This window comes from Xyrauchen texanus, chromosome 13 (assembly GCF_025860055.1).
Source record: "Xyrauchen texanus isolate HMW12.3.18 chromosome 13, RBS_HiC_50CHRs, whole genome shotgun sequence".
Lineage (NCBI taxonomy): Eukaryota > Metazoa > Chordata > Actinopteri > Cypriniformes > Catostomidae > Xyrauchen > Xyrauchen texanus.
Genome location: NC_068288.1, coordinates 38,802,655 through 38,824,586, shown reverse-complemented (window position 1 = coordinate 38,824,586; position 21,932 = coordinate 38,802,655). Strand labels below are relative to the sequence as shown.

At 37.3% G+C, this 21,932-nt stretch overlaps 1 protein-coding gene and 1 pseudogene across 2 annotated transcripts; one reads left to right on the top strand and one right to left on the bottom strand.

Annotated features, from left to right (window-relative positions):
- The first annotated feature begins 1,697 nt into the window (after positions 1-1,697).
- LOC127653777 (retinol dehydrogenase 10-like) lies at positions 1,698-3,947 on the top strand (annotated as a pseudogene).
- Positions 3,948-6,610: 2,663 nt separating this feature from the next.
- On the bottom strand, positions 6,611-21,705 carry LOC127654266 (double-stranded RNA-binding protein Staufen homolog 1-like). Of its 2 annotated transcripts, none has more exons than XM_052141383.1 (15): positions 21,529-21,705; positions 19,186-19,532; positions 18,946-19,067; positions 18,715-18,871; positions 18,378-18,528; positions 15,686-15,857; positions 15,425-15,520; positions 14,971-15,183; positions 12,049-12,192; positions 11,665-11,811; positions 11,144-11,219; positions 10,701-11,023; positions 8,339-8,461; positions 7,461-7,540; positions 6,611-7,308 (listed from the first exon to the last, which is right to left on the bottom strand). In XM_052141383.1, exons 2-15 carry the CDS (start codon positions 19,373-19,375, stop codon positions 7,221-7,223), a joined length of 2,082 nt encoding a protein of 693 aa, XP_051997343.1. In that variant the 5' UTR covers positions 19,376-19,532; positions 21,529-21,705; the 3' UTR covers positions 6,611-7,220. The 2 variants fall into 2 exon arrangements, with proteins under 2 accessions (XP_051997343.1, XP_051997342.1); XM_052141382.1 differs by having other exon boundaries at positions 6,614-7,308; positions 18,691-18,871.
- Positions 21,706-21,932: the final 227 nt, after the last annotated feature.

Here is a 21,932-nt window from a genome sequence, read left to right as displayed (position 1 = left end):
ATAAGGTTAAGATGACTTATTGAAAACATGCAATACCTGGTGGTGACCTTTTATCCATCCGAGATGACTAGTGCTTTGTCCACCACTGAATAAGACTAACACGGTTCGAAGCGTGAAAGGATATTACTCTGCCTCTCAAAGGGGTCAAGAATTAGAAGTTTCACCCACAACCACCCAATTAATGCTATATACACACACAATCTCCTTATTGCATGAAACATTTCCATAGTTCCACATCACACCACACTTCATATGAAATGAGAAAATTTAGTCCTTCCTTGGACTTATACTGTATATTATTTTCATTGTCAAATTTTCCATACTGTCTGGATTGCTTTTGCAATTAAGACAATTGGTGGGGCTTCTTCAGGGTAATGAAATGTATGACATCACCAAATATTAATATTATCTCAGAGAAACAAATTGCATATCACTAGTATTTTTAAACAACACTTTAAAGGTAAGTGTATGGACATAATAAAATTATTACTAATTGCTACCGTTGAAGGTGGACTACTCCATTTCTGGAGCATTTTATTTTTTTGTATTTTCAATAAAATATATAATTCAGTCCTCGAACAATGTATTTTTTTTTTTTTCCAGTGACTAATTTTCAAACTTTTACATTTGTCCCATGCCCCCCCATTATTTAGAATTATGAGTAAATTATCCCAATGTATTATGGTAATAAGAATTTGAGGAGATGTGTTTAATTATCAAAATGTTATTATGGTCCCTCCTGGTCTTGCATTGTGCCACTAATTTAATTACATTTAATTTTTTTTTTATTTATTTAAATCAGCATAAATTACAGTATTTACTAACAAGATGTATAATTACTTTTCATATTTTAATGATATATTACATATTTTTTGTTGTTTATTATTTTTATTTTTTGCATTACAGTTATGAAAATCTAATAATAATCTTTATTGAGAATAATGAGAATTACAAACTCAAAAGTAAATGATCAGGATGCATTGTGGTGATGATAATTTGGAGATTTATGTGTTTAATTGTTGAAAACTTATGGAACTAAATAGTATTGTATTGTTCTATTATTTTTATGACAATTAAGAGGTGGTCATTCTCATTCCTGAATGAATGATTGTTGGTGTATTACAGTAAAAAATACTGTTAAAAATCTAAAACTGTTATAACTTTTTATTATTATTATTATTTTAACTGCATGCATACAGTAATTTAAAGGTAGTCCAACAACAGCATTACAGTACAGCATTACAGTACAGAGAATGAGATTTATTTTTCTTTTTGTTTTTTTGCATTACAGTAATGAGAATCCAATTACAATTATTGATAATAATGATAATTACAAACATAATATCTTATTACTGAATTACAGAATCAAAGACTCTTTCTTAGCTGAAAATTATGTAAATAAAATACTGTAAAACATTGTACTACATTAACATGTGTCATTCATGCAGATTCATGTTTGTCAAATGATGTTAAACAAGGATGCTTTGCTCAGCACCTCGGTTGTTTTGAGAGAGCTGGGGCAAATTCAGCAGATGATGTCTTAACTGTTGAGAGCTTGAGATGCATGATGAGATGCATGAGAACCCATACTGTGGCAGTTTACACAGCTTTATTTATCCCTTTAGCCTTATTTGTAACCCTTCTCTGATGTAAACATTATGTTCCAATGGAAGTCTCACTCTGATCCTCTTAATGCAATGAACTGTGACCATGTAAGTGGATTAATGCTAACACTGAGCAGTCTTGTAGCAGCCTACAATAATGTATGACATTATTAGGGTACTTTACATTGACATTTATTCATTTGGCATACACTTTATGGTGCATTGACGATATACATTTTATCAGTAGGTGTGTTCTCTAGAAATCAAAACACACGACTGGTGATGAAAGAGCCATGTTATAGGAACTACCATGGTACTGAATGATACCATATTTATCTACCTGGATATTTACATGGTCCTCCAAGGTATTTGACATGGGAAATTGTATGAATGAGAACTACAAAGAGCATTTTTCAAAATCACCCTGTCACCTTTAAGAAAAGCAGTGATGAGTCAAAATTCATTTTTGAGATAATCAACATTATGCCACAAATGCTGTCGAGATGAATGTGTACTAAACCCAGAATATTGCTTTATCATATGAAAACCAGGGTTCAATCTAGGCTACATTTTTAAGCATGCACAATGGAAGTGAATTAGGCCAATATTTGGAGGGTTTAAAGGCAGAAATGTGAAGCTTATAATTTTATAAAAGCACTTACATTAATTTGCAGTTCAAACTCATGTACTATTTGAGCTGTAAAGTTGTTTATATAGTAGTTTTTATGGTAGTTTTAGGGTTTAATGGTTTATGCCAATATGTCGTCATGGCAACAAAGTTGTAAAATGGGTATAACTTTCCACAGAAAAGGTCATTAAGCGATTTTATCACACATATAAAATTATTTCAACACACATATTAGCTATACTTTTGAAACAGAGAGTATTTTAACGTTTACAGATTGCCAAATTCGCTTCAATAAATGCATCAGTGTAACCCAGAATTTTTTAAAGAAAAGGATGGACAAGTAGAAATTAATTTATGAGGTAACTCATATTTTGTAACAAATGCAAAGTTGAACTTGTATTAAACCCTGAATATTCCTAAAAAAGTGTTGATGTCTGTGTTTGTGGGAGTGTTAGTATTACTGTGCCAGTAAGTTTGCTGCAGTGGGCTTCCACGAGTCTCTGGCACATGAGCTGCTGACAGAGGAAGATGTGGATGGAGTGAAGACTACTCTTGTTTGTCCTTATATTGTGGACACTGGCATGTTTGAAGGCTGTAGAATTAGGTATTTTTTTCTTTGTTTTATATGACAAACTACATACATTTTACTATATCCCTTATAGTATTAATACAGACAAAACAGTATACCTTACCTTTTTTTAAATGTATATCAAGTCAGTACCATTTATATTAAGATTACTCTTTGAAAGGCAAATCACTACAAACTGAATGAACTGTAAATTGGAGCAAATAGCCCTTGACTGTTTTATGTTGTCACCCCCTACAGGGAGGAGGTTGAACTGATACTCCCTCCACTGGAGCACCTGTACTGTGTTCAGCAGGCAATGAATACATTCTCATTGACCAGCCACTAGTATGCATTCCCAGACTAACCTATCTGCCCTTCTTGGCCAGAGCGTAAGTACAGACCAATACAAACATAAGTAACTTTCAGTATATATATTATTTATTTTTTTATTTTATAAAATAATTCTAGCTCATACAGCACATAGACTTTATTCATGCTATGCATCTTCAATGGCATAAATGGTATAAAGCTGTATAAAGCGCCTAGATCACATCTGATTTTCCACAACTCATGTTGTCTGGAGTTCTTTGTACACTGAATGTTCTTATCTTGGACAAATATTTTATCAATGTTTTATCTGCAGAATGATCCAAAAACACTTTAAACTGCAGCACAGCCCACTAAAGAGACTGCAAGTCTAGCTACTCTAGATACTACACATTTAGATAAATGTAATCTAGGTATTACTCACACATGAAGGTAAATGAAAGAGAATTTAAACTTTTGAGTGAACTATCCCTTTAAAATCTGAAAATTGATTCAATCCAATCTCTTAAGATTTGCAGACTGTTTTCATGGGAATCCAATGTGGTGACATCGCTTCATGGGTTCAGATATGTGCATGAATCCATTCATCGAGACAATGAGGAAGAAGAGAGCAGCCAATGGCAGGATAAAAGCTGCGTAAACATCTGCAATTAAGGGGCAGTTCATAAAGCATTTACATTTACAAAACCCTGGTTGGAAAGACTACAGATTTGGGCTTTTTGGACAGCCGCAGCTCAATTAATACGTGAAAAACTCTGTTTTGTATATTATGCAGTTTGCATTATGGACATGGCAAGTAACTACTTGAGATGAAATTGGTATAGAAATAACCTTTACTCCTCTTGATCCAATCCAGCAGTGATGTGTTTTTCAGGCTGGTTAATTACCTATGTGTGAGCCGTTCACCAACCACTGAAATGGTTTATGGTCTGAAATGCAGATTTTATGAGGTTGGATTGGAACTGGATAGAGCAAAACAATAGGCATGTTATCTGTTTAAATAATAAAATCTATAAAACAATTTTCATGTATCCAATTACTGTCTTTCCTTCTTATGATTGATGAAGACCATTCTACATACACTACCAGTCAAAAGTTTTGAAACACTCATTCTTTATTATATATATTTTATTTTTATATTTTTTTCACATTTTAGAATAATAGTAAAGTCAACAAAACTATAGAATAACATAAATGGAACTATGGGAATTATGTTGTGACTAAACAAAATCCAAAATAAATAAAAACTGTGTTATATTTTTGCATCGTCAAAGTAGTCACCCTTTGCCTAGAATTTGCAGATACACTCTTGATGTACTCTTGACGTTTTCTCAACCAATTTCTTGAGGTTTCACCCTGGGATGCTTTTTAAACAGTATTGAAGGAGTTCCCATCTATGTTAGGCACATATTGGCTGCTTTTCTTTATTATTTGGTCCAAGTTATCAATTTCAAAACCTTTTTTATTATTATTATATTTTAATTTTATAATGAAATAAATTAATATGGTGGCACAATTATATTTTTGTCTAAAAATCTCATTTCAAACATTTAAGCATATCCCCTCAGATCAAAAGATTTTTAAGACCATGAGAAACATTTCAGTCAAGTGTTTCAAAACTTTGGACTGGTAGCGTAAATTGAATCCTACTTAAATTCAGGGGGAAATTATTTATGCATATTGAAAGTAGCTTCCCATTACATGCACAGTTCGTTGTACTAGGCCATATGTCCACAACATACCCAAAGTTTGACATTCTTTTCAAACACACTGTGCCCCATTTACATTTAGCCTATATGTTTATTAAAGTGCTTGCAAGCCAGCACTATATTGATATTTCTTAAACATTTTGGGCCAGGATTATTCCCGGCTAACTTTAAACTTGGCTCCCTTTCAAGGAAACAATAACGTTGCGTAATGACGCAATTGGTACCATGTCAGTGGAAATGAGCAGTTTGTGTGCATATTCAACCACATTGTTAAACAGGCATGATGGTGCTTCATGGAGGCTCTGTCAAACCATGCAGTCTTTGAAAAAATCCATATGAGCCTTGAGGCTCTGGCTCTTGTTATAAGAAGGATTGAGGAAGGGCACCAGACTTTTCCATGTGTTTCTCCCTCCAGGAGACACGCCTGTCTCCAACTCGAGTTCTGTCATTCCACCAGTGTCTAGTGATGTTCAAAGTGGGACACGTTCTCCCTTCCTGTTTTTCACAGGCTTTGATTGCAGCATCAGCTGTCATTCCCCTAGTAATGTTGCATGTGAGACTTTTTCAGTGTTGGAGGAATTCTGTGAAGGGACTTCAACCACTGGTGCATGCGTTTATCCCATCAGAGTGACGCGTAGGTGCTACAAAGCTCTATTACCATAGAAATGGAACCGCTTTCTGCAGATGGGTGTTCTGTTGGGACAGGAGTGTTGCCACAAGGTGATAATGACAGATGCCTCCTCTATGGGTTGGGGCCCTGTGTACAAGAGCTGTCTTGTTCAAGGGGTATGGACAGGTCAGAGGCTGAATTGGCACATAAACAGTCTGGAGATGCTAGCGGTGCTAGAGGTTTTTCCTTCCAGAAATTCGGGGCAGTCATGTCCTCATCCGATCGGACAACAGGTCGTTGGTGGCTACATCAACCGTCAGGGAGGTGCGTGCTCATCGCATTCTTCTATGGGCACAACAGTGCATGTTCTGGGCCGGTTGAAGTTGGGGGTAGATCTCCTGTCAAATCAGGTTCTGATGCCTGGAGAATGGACATTACACCTGCAGATTGTACAACAAATCTGGATGAGGTTCGGCATAGCAGAAGTGGACCTGTTTGTGTCAAGCAAGATGTCACCCTGTCCCCTCTGGTTCTCTCTCTCGTACCCTGCACCGCTGGGCATCGATGTGCTGGTGAATCAGTGGCTGACAGCGCATCTTTACGCATCTCCATTGATCAACCTGCTGCACTCGGTTCTGCAGAGGGTTCGGGTGGATCGTGTTTGGCTTCTGTTAGAGGCAACGTATTGGCCAACTCAAGTATGGTTTTCGACTCTGGCCTATCTCCTGGAGAGAATGCCTTGGGAGATTTCAGTCAGAATGGACATTGTATCAGGCGCGGGGCAGCATTTGGCACCCCCCAGCCCGAGTTATGGAAATTGTGGGTTTTTCAACGGGGCCCTCTTTTAAATGATGGATTGTTCAAGTGATCCCCCGCTGTGGGATCTTAAATGCTAGAACTCCATCATTGAGAAGTTTATATATGTTTAAATTGCGTATTTCTGCCTCATGATTTGCAGCGTGGAGTGAGGATCCAGTCCACTGCCCGTTTGGTTAAGTGCTAGATATTTGCAAGAGCGTTATGGGGCTGGGGTTACCCCAGCAATGCTTAAAGTGTATGTGGTCGCTATAGCGGGTGAGCATGCTCTGGTGAACGGAGTTTCTATTGAAAGACATTCTCTTGTCTCTTGCTGACTTGCCACCACACACTCTAGACATAAGTCACAAAAACATATTCCCAAGCCTACATGAATATGTAGATGAATTTTAATGTTTTGTTTCACGTTACGTTGTCATTGTAACTTCAAATTACTGGAGAAAAACCCCCAATGCAGAGGCATGTTTGAAAACTTCATCATATCCTTCAATGGGGTTTAAAGAACTGCGCTTCACAACAGCACTACCACAACAACCAATTCACTGGGTTTCTATAATACAACATAAAAAATAAAAAAAATTGAGCAAGAAAATAAAAGAACAAATCATGACAATGAAAACATGACTTCCTCCACTTGGAACAACAACAAAAAAGTCTCTACTCAATTTGAATGTCACGAGTATCGTTTTACGATTCAAAAATAAAAACAAAACCACCATTTCACTGGATATGATGAGACAACTTTTTCAAAGCCTTCGTGATTAAAATAAATCGATTACTGCATGTGCAGAATTCAACAACTTTCAAGGAGTGAGTCAAATCTCTCAACCTTGTTTAACTGAGTTTAGAATAGTTTAGAATACTGTATCTCTAAGGCCTACGTGAGCAGCCAATTACACTCTGCTTCAGAATTGTCTCTAGTGTGTTGTAGATAAAATTATCAATTAAATAGGAAATTCTATGCTGTGCTGTCCAGAGCAATCCCGATGGTGCTTGAGTTAGCCGGTTTTAGTAATGCGTCGCCATCTAGGTCTTGTTTGCTGCACCTATAGGAGGGGGTAGGTGAGATATAAAATTTACAATGCTGTTTTATGAAAAATATGTACACAATTGTTGACTTTTCAGCATAGTTTCAATGTCGCAATGTCATTGAATACCGTAAGACAAGTGTTATGGCCCTTAAACATAAGAGACTCACCTCAACATGGGTCCATTAGCTGTACGCTCACTGGACTGTTGGTCAAGTTCTGACAGGAGCTTAAGGATGTTCAGAGCAGCCTGACCAGAGATACAGGGGCATTTTAGTTAACAAAATAAAGTACCATGGTTATTCCTTAAATGGGTCATGACATGCCTTATTATTTTATGTTCCTTGAGGTTCACTTATAAGATTAGTAAGATTAGCCATATATTTGTAAAACACGATCATGTTCCACCCTTATTCTGACCCTGTCACAAATGCTGTTTTGGTGCAGTATCTCTTCAAGACTTGACAGAAATGTTATGAATGGATCTTGACTGACATGCTCTCTCATTGACATCTCTCTGCCTACCGCCATTGGGCGTGGCTACGGAAGAGATAAGGTAAAGTAGGCGTTGATGTGTTGTTGTGGAGGCGGTCAGATGCAAATGTCTACCACAGTGTGACATCATAAAGTGGAAGTAGTAGAGAACGAGCCATTTTGGCAGCTTGGTTTAAAAAAAAAAGAAATAAATTTTTTTCACTGAGGAGGAAGTTTTGAGTTCTGAAACTTAAGGTATGTTTTTATTGTACAATGAACTCATAGGTTAAAAGATCAAGGAGAATTTGATTCATCATGTAATGACCCTTTTAAAGTATCTTGTAAATAGGTAATACCTCGTACTGTCAGCCTATATTCTTTATATGCTTCATATTTTAAATATTTATGGTTAATCGTCTACGTCCCTAGCTCATACCATCACTGTACCATGGTAAAATCTCTATATTTTCTTTCAAGGGCTATCACAGTGGACAATGATATTCTCATCTGTTTAAACAAGCTATGATCTGTTTGTGTAGAAAAACACATGGACACAGGTTTGAGGAATGCTTACCATATCATGGCAGGATACCACGTCTTTGCCGATGCCATGGCTGATGAGGGGAGGCTGAGAGGAGCAGTTTATCAGAGACACAAATTCATTCTTGTTGTTTTTAGGAAAGTCTTTATATTCAACCTGTAATTAAAAGATACACATTGGTTGAGCTTTATAAGAGGCAGAATTAATGTTTTTTATTTGGCACACTCCATGAATATGTTAAACTTTAGTGTGTTTTGTGTTCTATGTGATTTTTTTTTAAAAAGAATTAGAAGCACAAATAAAAACATTTGAATTTTTAGAAGCATAAAATTAACCTAGTATAAAAAGAAGTTTGTTTTCAACATATAAACATGTTTATATGTCACCCCCTTTAAAATGGTAATTTTAACCTCTCCCACCTCAGAGGTCTTCATCCACACAACATTCATTCATAAATTAATTCATACATCAGCCATAAACTTTTGAAATGATATCCAATTCATTGTTTTAAAGCAGGGGTTTTCAAATTCTTGGTCAGTAAGCCCCCTCTCTGAGAAAATGTAAAAGACATTTATTAAAATACCGGTTTGCCTTATGACAGTGGGATTACTTTTTAGTTTTTAGCCTGTATCTGTGATAAACTCGCAGCATTTCCATCTCTATGTGAAACTGCACTTGTCACAAACACATGACGACACATCAACCCGATATCATGTTGAACTCTTAATAATGAACGTGATTTTGTTTCCGCATATTTTCTGATTTTCTGCACCCTAGATAAACTTGTACAGATGTTTTCCACTGAAGTGACAAGTCAGTCGCAACAGATGTTTAATTTATGTTTTTATTTGCTCATGTCACTTCCATCATCAGCGAGCATCAGAATATCATTCTTACATCACAAATCTAACCATGCTGCATTTAAAATAAATAAATAAATAAATAAGTTACAAGTAAGGCAAAATGGCAGGTTGAATACTTAAACTCCAGAATTGTTTTTCCCTTAATATATAACACGTCTGCAGAAGCAGAATATGAATGAACAGAGGCAGAGCTGTGTGGCTTTATAATAGATTTTCAAATGGATTTTGAGCACATACCCTCCCTGAGCAGCGTAGTTTAAATGAGAGCGAAAGTCCAGTTTTGAGTGAGAGTCAAGGACGTCCGCGTGCAAGTGGAGAGATTTGCGCTGCCGCAACTGGTACATGGATGCTGTCTCGCATGCTATGCATGTTGTGCTCTAGACATTAACAGCATTATAACGCCATAGAGCTACGGTCTATTTAGCTGGACTATGGTCCTTTATGCCAATAATTTAAATTTCTCTTCATAATAAATTTGAGTAATTATGTATCTTTTGAGCCCTGCGATGGACTGGCGACCTGTCCAGGGTGTCCCCCGCCTTTCGCCCAATGTTAGCTGGGATAGGCTCCAGCCCCCCGCGACCCTGTACACAGGATAAGCGGTTGACGATGGATGGATGGATGGATGGATGGATGGATGTATCTTTTGATTTTACTTGGTGATATGATCATCAACCTCCGCGCCTCCCCTGACATGCTCTGGCGCACCCCAGTTTGAAAACCCCGGTATTAAAGGAATATTCCGGTTTCAATACAAGATGGTTAATCGACATAATTTGTGGCATAATATTGATTAACAAGAATGTTTTTGAAAAATTTAATTTTTCTTAAATAAAAAATAAAAAAAATCTAATAATAAAAAACAGCGAGGCACTTACAATGGAAGTGAATCCCACATCAATTAAACGTTAAAATATTCAGTTTTTTTTATTAAGTATAGCCACAAGACGTAAACAATATGCGTGTCAACATGATTTTAGTGAGATCACTTACTAACATTTTCAGTGTAAATTTATTAAGTTGTATTGTCAAAAAACCATAAAAATTGCTAAAAATGTTGATTTAACCAACTTAACAGCTCAAATGCTTTTCTAAAATTTTAAGCTCCACATTTCTGCCTTTAAACCCTCAAAAAATTGGCCTCATTCACTTTCATGATTTTTGCTTCTTTTTTTGTTTAAGAAAAAGACAGTCTAAATACATTTTTGTGGTAATCAGCATTATGCCACAAAAGTTTATGATTGAACTTAACTTGTATTGAACCCAGAATATTCCTTTAAAAATGTGCTAGAAAATTATAAAACCACAGAAAGTTTTTTAACAAGATTATTGAAGACATGCCCCAACATTTTGGTAACAGTTGCAAATCAATAAAATGAAAACCTCACAGAAAATACCATAAAAGTAAAAGCTCATTTGATATTTAGTTTGAGCTTGATAATCAACATTTCCTGCATGTTAATCACCTCCTTTCCTGACTATTTGTTGACAAATCTTCTTTTCATTGAAAGTATTGATGTTATATTTAGCACCTGTAAGCCCTGTACAGTAGCCAGGTAGCTGAGCTGGTCGGACGGTCTGGTAAGGGTTCCGTTGGGTCTGTGTGCCAGGCTGTTGTTGCTCTTCAGTATACCCTCTGCGGTTGGGGATGTACCAGCGTACAGCAGCTCATTGGCAATAATGGCTGTGACAGTGGCCTTAGCCGGGTTGGGGGCAGCTAGGCGACTGAAGTCTTTGGCATGAGGTCCCTGGTTGGCACCCACTGCCTGTGCCACCTCAGGCACCATGGGTAAAATGCCAGCAGGGAGCTGTTGATGGCTGGGGTAGGGGAGTCGGAAGTCTTCCTCCTTATTGACTGCATAGATGGAAAATGTAAAACAGTCAATCAATAGACTTAATGGAAACATGAAAAGTCTTTGTGAATTGAACAGTGATACGTTCGATAAGATACATGATAGAGGTTAAAAACACCCACCAAGAACAGCTTTCTCCACAGAGCCTGGCTCAAAAAAGGTTACTTTTCGTCCATCTCCAAGTTTTTTAGCAGGTGGCTTTACAAAGTGAAAAACAAATAAAAAATCAGTTTATTTATACACAGTGAGGAAACAAATAGCTTGCCAGTCAAATGCTAGATGACAGTTTGTCAGGGGAGTAGGTGCTTGTTCACTTTTGTCAGGGATGCATCAGGACGTATATACAATACAAATGTGATGTGGTCACGTGTTTCGGACTACATCAGAACGTGATTTCATTGATCATCTCACAAATCATTTTGGATCCTGTTTACAGCTGTATTTAACACTGTCCACTTGTGAATGCTCAGAGACAGATGTTAATACCAGGTGTAAACAGGGTCAGTAAAACAGTACCTGGCATTTATATGACAAACAAACAACAACAGAACTATCCCCACATTTTAAAAACACAAACTATCTTCACTCATCTGTTTACAAATTAAAAGTAAACAGTCTAAAAAATGCATTAGCAAATGTTCACCTTCTCATCAGTTTTCAACGCCGGTTTAGGTGGTTGTGGCTGAGGCACTTTAAAGCCCAGAATCTCCAACATCTTCTCGGCTGCATTTCGCTTGGCCACTTTTTTACTAGGGCCCATTCCCTCAGCGCTTTGCCCCACAACAGACACCTGAGAACAACAGAGCGAGAGAGAGAAAGAGAAAAAAAGTGGATGTGAGAGTGTGTGAGATGTGGAAATATTATCTTTCAAGCAGCATTGCAAATTATTATACAGACACCAAAAAAAAAAAAAAATCAATTTTGCAAAGTGCAAAAAAATTATGGCAAGAACAACACGCCCTCATCACAAAATATTCTCCAAGCCATTATGAAAACGCTGTGCCAGTATTCTTCTCAGATAGAGTACCTGCATGACAAACTCTCTGCGTCTTGGCAGTCCTCTCTCTGTCACTAAAGTGTACTCTGGCTCTTTCTCCTTCTTCGCCTGCTGGATCTGAGCCAGTCTGCTGATGGGGTTCATGCCCTGCCCATACTCTGGACTGGTCTGTAGCTAAGAAGCAATAGAAAGGACATTATACATAGGGATACACTGATATATACATTTTGGCAGATACCTAAAGCTGGTAAAACAAAAATTGGTTTGGCAAATAACCGATATGATGACCATCAGTATAAATCTATACTGCTTAAAATTAACTTTAAATTAAATTATAAGTTATGGCATCAAAGCATCATGCTGTACAGGAAACATGGATAACTATACATTACTCCTGTATCCTGGACAGATGATAATAATTGAACACTTTAATGCAGACCTCGGGTCTTCAGTGAACTGGGAACTCATTCCACCCCAATACCTCATCTATTATTTGGAGTTATGCCCACACCTCTTTAGTATTCCTCAACCTTTCTCTTCTGAAGTGTAAAAAATAAATAAAGAAGAAAAAAAAGGGGCAAAATTGCTAAAAAATATGTTTTTATAACTGCTTATTTACCAAAAGTGGATAGGGTCATTAAAGACCCGAGATATGAGAGTGTCGCTTTTTTTTTTGCGCTTCCATAAATCTTATTTTGAAGTGTATTTCATATCTACACTCACTGAGCACTTTATTAGGTACACCTGCTTATTCATGCGATTATCTAATCAGCCAATCGTGTGGCAGCAGTGCAATGCATAAAATCATAGATACTGGTCAGGAGCTTCAGCTAATTTTCACATACACCATTAGAAGGAAAAATGTGATCTCAGTGATTTCGATCGTGCCATGATTGTTGGTGCCAGATGGGCTGGTTTGAGTAATTCTGTAACTGCTGATCTCCTGGGATTTTCAAACACAACAGTTTGATGTATCTCGATTTCTGCTGAGGCACACAGATGTTAGGATCAGAATTTGCTGCCAACAGCATGAATCCATGGACCCAACCTGCCTTGTGTCAACAGTCCTGGCTGGTGGCGGTGTTTTAATTATGTGGGGAATGTTTTTTTGGCACACTTTGGGCCCATTAATACCAATCAATCATTGCTTGAATAACACAGCCTATTATTGTTGCTGACCATGTGCATCCCTTCATGGCCACAATTTACCCATCTTCTCATGTCTACTTCCAGCATGATAATACACCATTTTACATAACAAAATTAATCTCAAAATGGTTTCATGTACATGACAATGAGTTCGCTGTTCTTCAGTGGCCTTCCCAATCACTGGATCTGAATCCAATAGAACACCTTTATGATATGGTAGAATGGGAGATTCGCAGCATGAGTGTGCAGCCGACAAATCTGCAAAAATTGCATGATGCAAACATGTCCACCACAATCTCAAAGAAATGTTTCCAACATCTTATGGATCCTTGCCAAGAAGAATTGTTCTGCCCACAAATTTTTTATCAGATTGAGGTCAGGGCTTTGTGATGGTCACTCCAATACATTGACTTTGTTGTCCTAAAGCCATTTTGCCACAACTTTGGTGGTATGCTTTGGGTCATTGTTCATTTGGAAGACACATTTGCGACCAAGCTTTAACTTCCTGGCTAATGTATTGAGATTTTGCTTCAATATATCCACGTAATTTTCCTTCCTCATGATGCCAACTATTTTGTGAAGTGCACAAGTCCCTCCTGCACAAAGCACCCCCAAAACATGATGCTGCCACTCCCATGCTTCATGGTTGGGATGGTGTTCTTCGGCTTGCAAGCCTCACCCTTTTTCCTCCAAACACAACATTGGTCATTATGGCCAAAAAGTTAAATATTTGTTTCATCAGACCAGAGGAAATTTCTCCAAAAAGTAAGATATTTTTCCCTTGTGCACATACAAACTGTAGTCTGGCTTTTTTTTATGGCATTTTGGAGCACTGGCTTCTTCCTTGCTGAGCAGCCTTTCAGGTTATGTCGATATAGATACTTGAAAATCTGTTTCCTTCAGCATCTTCACAAGGTCCTTTGCTGTTGTTCTGGATTGATTTGCACCATCTCTTGGAGACAGAATGCATCTCATTCCCGTTGGCTGCATGGTCCCATGGTGTTTATACTTGCGTACTATTGTTTGTACAAATGAATGTGGTACCTTAATGCCTTTGGAAATTGCTCCCAAGGATAAACCAGACTTGTGGAGGTCCATCATTTTTTTATGAGGTCTTGGCTGATTTCTTTTGATTGTTCCATTATGTCAATCAAAGAGGCACTGAGTTTGAAGATAGGCCTTTAAAATACATCCAAAAGGTACACCTCCAATTGACTCGAATTATCCTATCAGAAGCTAATTGTCTAACTGCCTAAAGGCTTGACATAATTTTCTAGAATTTCCCAACAAGGCAGTTAACTTAGTAAACGTATACTTCTGACCCACTGAAATTGTGATATATTCAATTAAAAGTGAAACAATCTGTCTGTAAACAATTATTGGAAAAACTTACCAAAACTATAGTTTGTTAATATGAAATGTGTGGAGTGGTTAACAAATGAGTTTTAATTACTTCAACCGAAGTGTATATAAACTTCTGTCTTCAACTGTAAGTGACGGGTTGCTAAAGTATGTTATAACGTTTGAGAAACACCTGTGCATTTAAGGGTTAATATTGGCAGACTGATATGGTCATGATATATCATGCATTCCTACTTAACACAATACACAGTTTTTGAAGCGCCTGCTAACGAGTTAAGACTTTGAAAAAGCTGTTCAATGGATCAATAAACTTAACCACTGAAAATTCAAAGGCAGATTACAGATGAACATCCAATGGATAAAGACCTGATATAAATGAAAATGTATGAAGGAAGAGCAGAATCTCACAAAGTATTCCAGAAATTCGAATTCATCTTCTACCTTAATAATGGACTTGCTTTTCTTTTTAATGCGTAACGGCATCTTGTCAGCTACAGGTAGTTGTGGTAGTTTCCGAAGCTCCTCCAGCACAGCGATGGCAGCTAGCTTCTTGGCGATCTTCTTACTTTTGCCCTCACCCTCCCCTAAAAACTCACCCACAGTTACTCTCACCACAAAGCTCTTCATGTGAGGAGGCCCCGCCTCTTTTTGCACCTGAGAGATGACATTGGAGAGTTATGAGATGGGAACAAATTGCGCTTCTTGATTTAATTGATGGCCCAAAATATATTTTTGAATATCTTTAGATGTTCTATATGTGTGATCATAGGATTTACCATATAGGCCAGTTCTGCAGTTTGCAAATTATAAAGTGCACAAAAGCTCTTCAGAAGAGCCTGAACATCTTGAAATATTTTAATTTGCAGTCTGCCGATAGGATGGGGTCATGACATACCTCGAAATTCACAGGCATGCTGCGCTTCAGTGAAATCTCGAAAACTTGGCTGATCTCTGATTTGTTGAGATTTTCTTCGACTGGCTCTTCTTTCACCTACAAAGACAGAGAATGCTAATTATAACATTGTACTTTTTGTAAATTCACATCACTGGTAGGCACTACATAACAAACCTATAGGATCACTTTCATTTGACGAATCATTATAATAATGCATTTGAATCAACACAGTAATTGTGTAACAATAATGTGACCTCAAACCTTGGCCAGTTGCTGCAGTATTGGCTCTTCCTGTAGATATTTGATAGCTTTAGCGGCAGCGGCGTGTTTGGCTGCTTGACGCGTGCGGCCCTTGCCATGGAACTGTTGTCCGCCGATAGAAAGTTCCATATTATACAGTACAGGCCCCACTGGGGGAAATGGGTAGTAATAACTGATCAAGAGGAAACAAAGGATCAAAGCGTCAGTATGCATGTTCAACAGAAATGTTAATTATAATCTTGGATGGATAGTATATTTATTTACAGTACAAGTTTGTGCAAAATTATCCTTATAGATACAGGCAAATGTTAGCATATTAAGAACTATTGGCATCTGTCTGATCAGGCTGATATTAGAAGCAGGAAAAATCAGAGCCAATTTTTTTGTTTTTCTTTTACCATGAACATCATTAACTTTTTCTGTACCAAGTTTCAAAAGCACAACAAACAAAATTGTCCATATTTTCTACTGTAAAATAATATGTTTTGATGCTTGACTGATGAAAAAGTCTAATTCTAGTAATGTGAACTAGCAGGGTATCTGTAGGTTCGAAGGAATTACATTTAAGACTTTTTAAGGCCAAATAAAAGAACAATTTAAGACCACTTTCGCAATAATAATAAAAAAAAGAAAAAACATTAATTCATTAGCTGGTAAATACAAAACCACTGAGGCTACTTGAATGTCTCTGGACAAAGTATGTAGCCTATATTGTGACCCTTCTCTTTAGTCACTTGCTTTCTAGCAAGACATGACACATTAGACCAATGCTTTGGCAACGTCACCGCTTATGACAAACACGGAAGTTTTGTGCAAATACCATGCACAAAAAATACACTTTTATTGGATTACTTTGTTGAAAAATTATTCAGAGACTAATTGACTGTGGTGGCTTCAAGATCATCAAAAGAGCTGACTGGACTGAGATCATTTCAACTCACAACTTCGCAGCATAAATTTATATTCTATATTTTGTCATGCTTTTGTTTAATCCTCTAATCTGTCAAATCTAACACAACAGTCAGCAGGCATTCTGCCACCACTTACTGTACATGTGCTGACATTTTTGTAAATAAGAAGATTGGTCTATAGATCTTATTTACAGAAGCCCCATGTTTGATTTTTTAATGGGAATGAAAACGAGGCTGTGAGGGATAGACTTACCATTTCTTCAATGGCATGCATGGTGTAAATCTGTAAAAAGCTCAAATATCCCATTTGATTTTACACAACTCATGTTGTGTTTTTGTTCCAAAAACACATGAATCCGCAGTACATCTCATCGAAGAGACTGTATGTCTATACCGCACAGCCTTGTTATCATTGTCATTAAAAATAAAATATACTGCTGCTGTGAATAAGGTTTATATTATCATGTGCTGAATAACATTTATATATTTTGTCTTGGCAGATACATTTAAAAGGTAGTTAAAGGGCAGTTCGTTTAAAAATTACATTTCTGTCATCACTGCTCACCCTTAAGTCTGAATTAATTTTTCTCTGCCATGAAACAAAAAGGAGATGCTAAGCAAAACGTTTAGTCTCAATTCACTGTCACTGCATCTTGTTTTTCATTCAATGTAAGTGAATGTGACTGTAACTCCCTAATATCTCATTTTAATATACACTGAAATAAAGTCATACAGGTTTGCAACAGCATGATGGTCAGTAATTGATGACAATTTTCTTTTTGAGTGAAATATCTCAAATAAAAACCTTAAAAATGGCTGTTTAAAGTTGACTAGACGTATTTAAAATGTTAACAGATTACATTTTGAAAGAGAAGGAGTGGGAGATACACTGTGCTGCTGCTTTCCCCGATTGGCCTGAATAACTCGTTTCATCAGGCAGGCTGCTCTGTCTTGTCTGTCCATGCACTGTCAGTGTCCTCTTTGCACCACGACGTTTTTACTGCGTGAGAACAGGGACGCGTGGCGTGAAAGCGTGAGAACAGTGTCAATGGCGTTGGCACCCTAGATCTAGAGAGATGGAGATGATCGATATAACAGGTGTAACTCTGCAGCTGAGTAGTTCTGTTAGCTTTACAATTATTGTCAAATGTAGTGTAAAATAAGGAAGCGCAACGATTTGAAAGGCGTCAAAAGACCGCTCCAACCTCGCGCGCTTGCAAATTGTAACGTTGCCCGCTTTGTCGATTATAAGCAGGAGCGACAGTGTAAGTGAAGCAAAATAATGCCATTTGCATTTCGGATTAATGGCTTTTTGAAGATTTATACTTGTGAAACATTGTAAGTTCAGTAAAAATGCGCTTCCCTTCACGCACTCCACACTAAACGCAGGTGTCAGCTGCTAAATGACGGACGCACGAGAGAGAGAGAGAGAGAGAGAGAGAGAGAGAGAGAGAGAGAGAGAGAGAGAGAGATGATTTTGACCGTCTCCTCTATTCACGCCCCAAAATTTCATACCTCAACAAACGAAATGTAAGACTTCTAGTAATGTATTTAAGATATTGAAGACTTTTTATGGCCTTCAATTTTAAAAAGTACATTTAAGACATTTTAAGACCCCATGGATACCCTGACTAGGTAAAACAGCAGAGATATTTAATATTGTAAATCACATCAGTACTTATTGGCTATCCGTATTTACCAACATTTCTAAAATGATGCATCTCTAAAATATATAATTAGAAAAAACAAAGAAGGAATATGCAGAAACAGGGAGTGCATACTGATGCATGGAACGTGTATAAGGGCCTGGTGCTCTGATGTTGTAGTTGAATGCCGGTCTCATCCCCTGGTGGGCATTTATAGGTTTATAGATGGGCTTCTTGCCCAACTTCATACAAAGTGCATTAAGCTCCACAGTGTGGGTTATGCTATCTGCATGAAAGAGAGGAATATTCTGTTAAATATTTTCTTTTCTATTCCACGGAAAAAGATAAATAACTTCACTGGTTTCAAAGGACATAATGAAAGTACACGATGAGGGAACTTTAAATATTCAATTAAAGCAGACAAGGAACAATATGCATTAGGACGTACACTCTGAGCCATTGTAGATCCCACCTGGGTTCTTCCCAGGGTGGCGGGGGCTTCTGTGACTGGGTTTGGGCAGAGTTGTTTGGATGAGAGCACACGATGCTGCCGTGTGTTGGGCTTTTTTAATACTGGTCCCCTCTGCATCCCAGTGTTGCTCCCCCAGAGTTAAGCGCACTGAGAAAATCTTTGACCAAGCCAGACCATTAGATTCCAGGAAGAGTTTGTGTATATATTTCAGAGTTAATAGTTGATTGTTACCTTGGAGTGGGCTGGTCCTTGTTCACTAAGTAGCTTGTATTCAGGTTGGATCTTATTATAACGGGCTAACTCATTCACCAAACACATCGGGGTCTTCTCTTTAGGGTTTGCCATGTTAGATTCTTGAACACAACATTAAAAGACTACATCAATAAGAAACATTTAAAAACTCTACAATTAGGGCCCAGATGGATTATGCAAACATATTTTTTTGTACTGATTTTGCTGTATTTCACACACCTGTAGGGTTGCAGAAGGGCGTGGCAGAGGCAGAAGGTAGGGCGGAGCTTCGTAGCGGGTGACTGGCACTCTCTGAGGGTAAGGAAGCGGAGGCACAAGGAATACTGAACCTGGGTTGGGGCGTGGCCAACTGTAAAGGGACAATATTGGGTGCAGAGTTGCCAGGCATCTGGAACTGAAGCTGTGACATTCTGATTGGCTGAGAGGAAGATGGGTTGATTGAGTGATCTGGTAGCTTTGCAGTCAGGTGGGAAAATATAGTTATAAGAAGAGTTGTGTATGTGTGAAAGGGAAACAAAAAGCGACCGCTTGGGTTTGCGGAATTAAGGACGACTGCAATACTCAACCTGCAGGAAGAAAAAAGTAGAAAAAACAACATAAAAAAAAAAAAAAGTATGATTTGCCTAGTTAAAGGGATAGTTTACCCCACAATTTAAATTCTCCCATCATTTACTCACCCTCATGCCATCCCAGATATGTATGACATTCTTTCTTCAGTAGAACACAGATAAAGATTTTTAGAAGAATATCTCAGCTCTGTAGGTCCATACAGTGCAAGTGAATGGTGATCAGACATTTGTAGCTCCAAGAATCACATGAAGGTAACATAAAATGAATCCATAAGACTCCAGTGGTTAAATCTATATTTTCAGAAGCATTATAATAGGTGTGGGTGAGAAATATTCAAGAAATTTCTTTACTCTAAATCTCAATTTTCACTTTGAAAAGTCACATGTGGTGCCTGTTTAGTTTCACTTTCACATCTGAAAGTTAAATTGGAGATTGAGTAAATAAACAGATAAAAAAATACATTTAGGACTTAAATATTGTTCTGTTCCTCACCCACACCTATTATATTGCTTCTAAAGATATGGATTTAACCACTGGAGTCTTATGGATTACTTGCATGTTTGCTTTATGTGATTTTTGGAGCCACAAAGCTCTGATCACCATTCATTTGCATTGTAACAACCTGCAGACATATTTTTCTATGATTCTTCTGTATTCTGCAGAAGTAAGTAAGTCTGGGACGGCATGCACTAGTAAATGATGATGATGATTGAATTTTCATTTTTGGGTGAACTATCCCTTTCAGCAACAAACAGAGCAAACTAGATTTGCATTTTCAGGAGGAAATAACAGTGCTTGCAGGACAGCAATACAAGAAAGTTGAAGATTTAGGTCAGCTTCAGCACACAGTGTAAAGGCAGCTATAAAAAAATTTAAGTATTGATGAACATGATATTTAAAAAAGGATCATGTGGATTATTGATTTGCTTCTACTATGAAAACATTATATTCATGAGATTACACAGAGTGATTTAAAACCCAATTTCACCTATTTTCAGACAGCCCCTTTACTATTTTTTAGTCTATTCAATTTAATAAAACAAAGAAAACCAAGAATACTGTCTTTGATGTATGGATTCAGAATATCGCCATGATAGCCATTTATTTATTTGATATATGTCATTTGTATTTACGAGCCTGCTACTTATCCATTCTGTTTATAAGATGGTTTGTAATGTGAAATCTCTATAAAAAGCTAAAGAAATCAAGATAAATAGATGTAAAAGACCAATGACAAATCAGTGCGCAAAAACATAATAAATAAACAAATCCAAGAAAGAAGACCAATCATAAATGTAGCATATTCTAACACTCAAACACTGTAAATGAATGGGCGATTTCCACTTTTCTTATTAAAAAAAAGGGGAAAGCACAAATAATACTTATATTACAACATATACAAACCACTGTTTAAATGGAGTCTGAAGTGTTATGATCTTAAGAAAGTGAATAATAAAAATTTATATCTGTAAGACTTGATAGAAACGATATTCGACAAACAAGCTTTAATTAGCCGTTTATTCCAGGAGAAAACGACATCGGCCGTTCAAACTCTTGGGCATGATATATGGCAGAAAATGGCAACGTCGATTAGATTACACTAATAATCCCTAAACTACACCAACATTAGCGCGCGCCAGCTAGTCTCAAGACAAGAGGGTCTGAAAGCTAATCACAATTAGGCTGTAAAATAACCCATGGTTTATTAAACTTAACTATACAGGGTCTATTCCTAAATCAAAATGATTTTGAGCATAACGGATTATGTTATCCAATCCTTGCAAAGCGAAGTCTCTAAACCAGCCATTCAATCATGCATTCACTATAAACATAAAACAAGCATGTCACATACAAATAAGCCTTGCAAATTTAATATATTACATAATCATTTAGAGGGAAAAGGCCGTTATCAAAGAGTGTTATAAGATCCATTGAGATACGAATGGCTCACACTGACACACTAGCAGCTTGAGCATCTCCGCCTGAACAAACCTCGCCTCGGTGTATTTCGCCCCGGTTGTGATTTACTCCATGAGGTGCGACGTGAAAGCGTAGTGTCTGCTCGGGTATTTTTCCCTATTTTAGAAAGGTTTCTGGACTGGTTTAGTGTGAAAATATGAAGGAGAGGTAGACAGGGCAAACACTAAAGAGAATAGCCCGATATGTTCCGCCTTTGCCAGGAAATGACATCACGCCACTAATTTGAGGGGTTAATTTAATGAAATTAGTGCTGCAAATAAATCATTCGTATATTAAATAACCGTTCAGCTTTTATTTTACTATTCAACTGATCGTATTTGTAAATTTTTAATATCTCCTAGGTCAAATTTGTGGTGTGGTTGCAAGGGCCTTGTGTTAGTGGATGGAAAGGGATAGTAACCCAATCCTCTCATAAA

Excerpts from the sequence above, each read along its gene's own strand:
- LOC127654266 (XM_052141382.1), bottom strand. The coding sequence starts at position 19,375 with ATGTCACAGCTTCAGTTCCAGATGCCTGGCAACTCTGCACCCAATATT. Across the intron at positions 11,812-12,048 it reads GCAGAGAGTTTGTCATGCAG|GTGTCTGTTGTGGGGCAAAG; the intron begins GTACTCTATCTG and ends TGTTGTTCTCAG. Across the intron at positions 7,541-8,338 it reads TGGTATCCTGCCATGATATG|GCTGCTCTGAACATCCTTAA; the intron begins GTAAGCATTCCT and ends ATCTCTGGTCAG.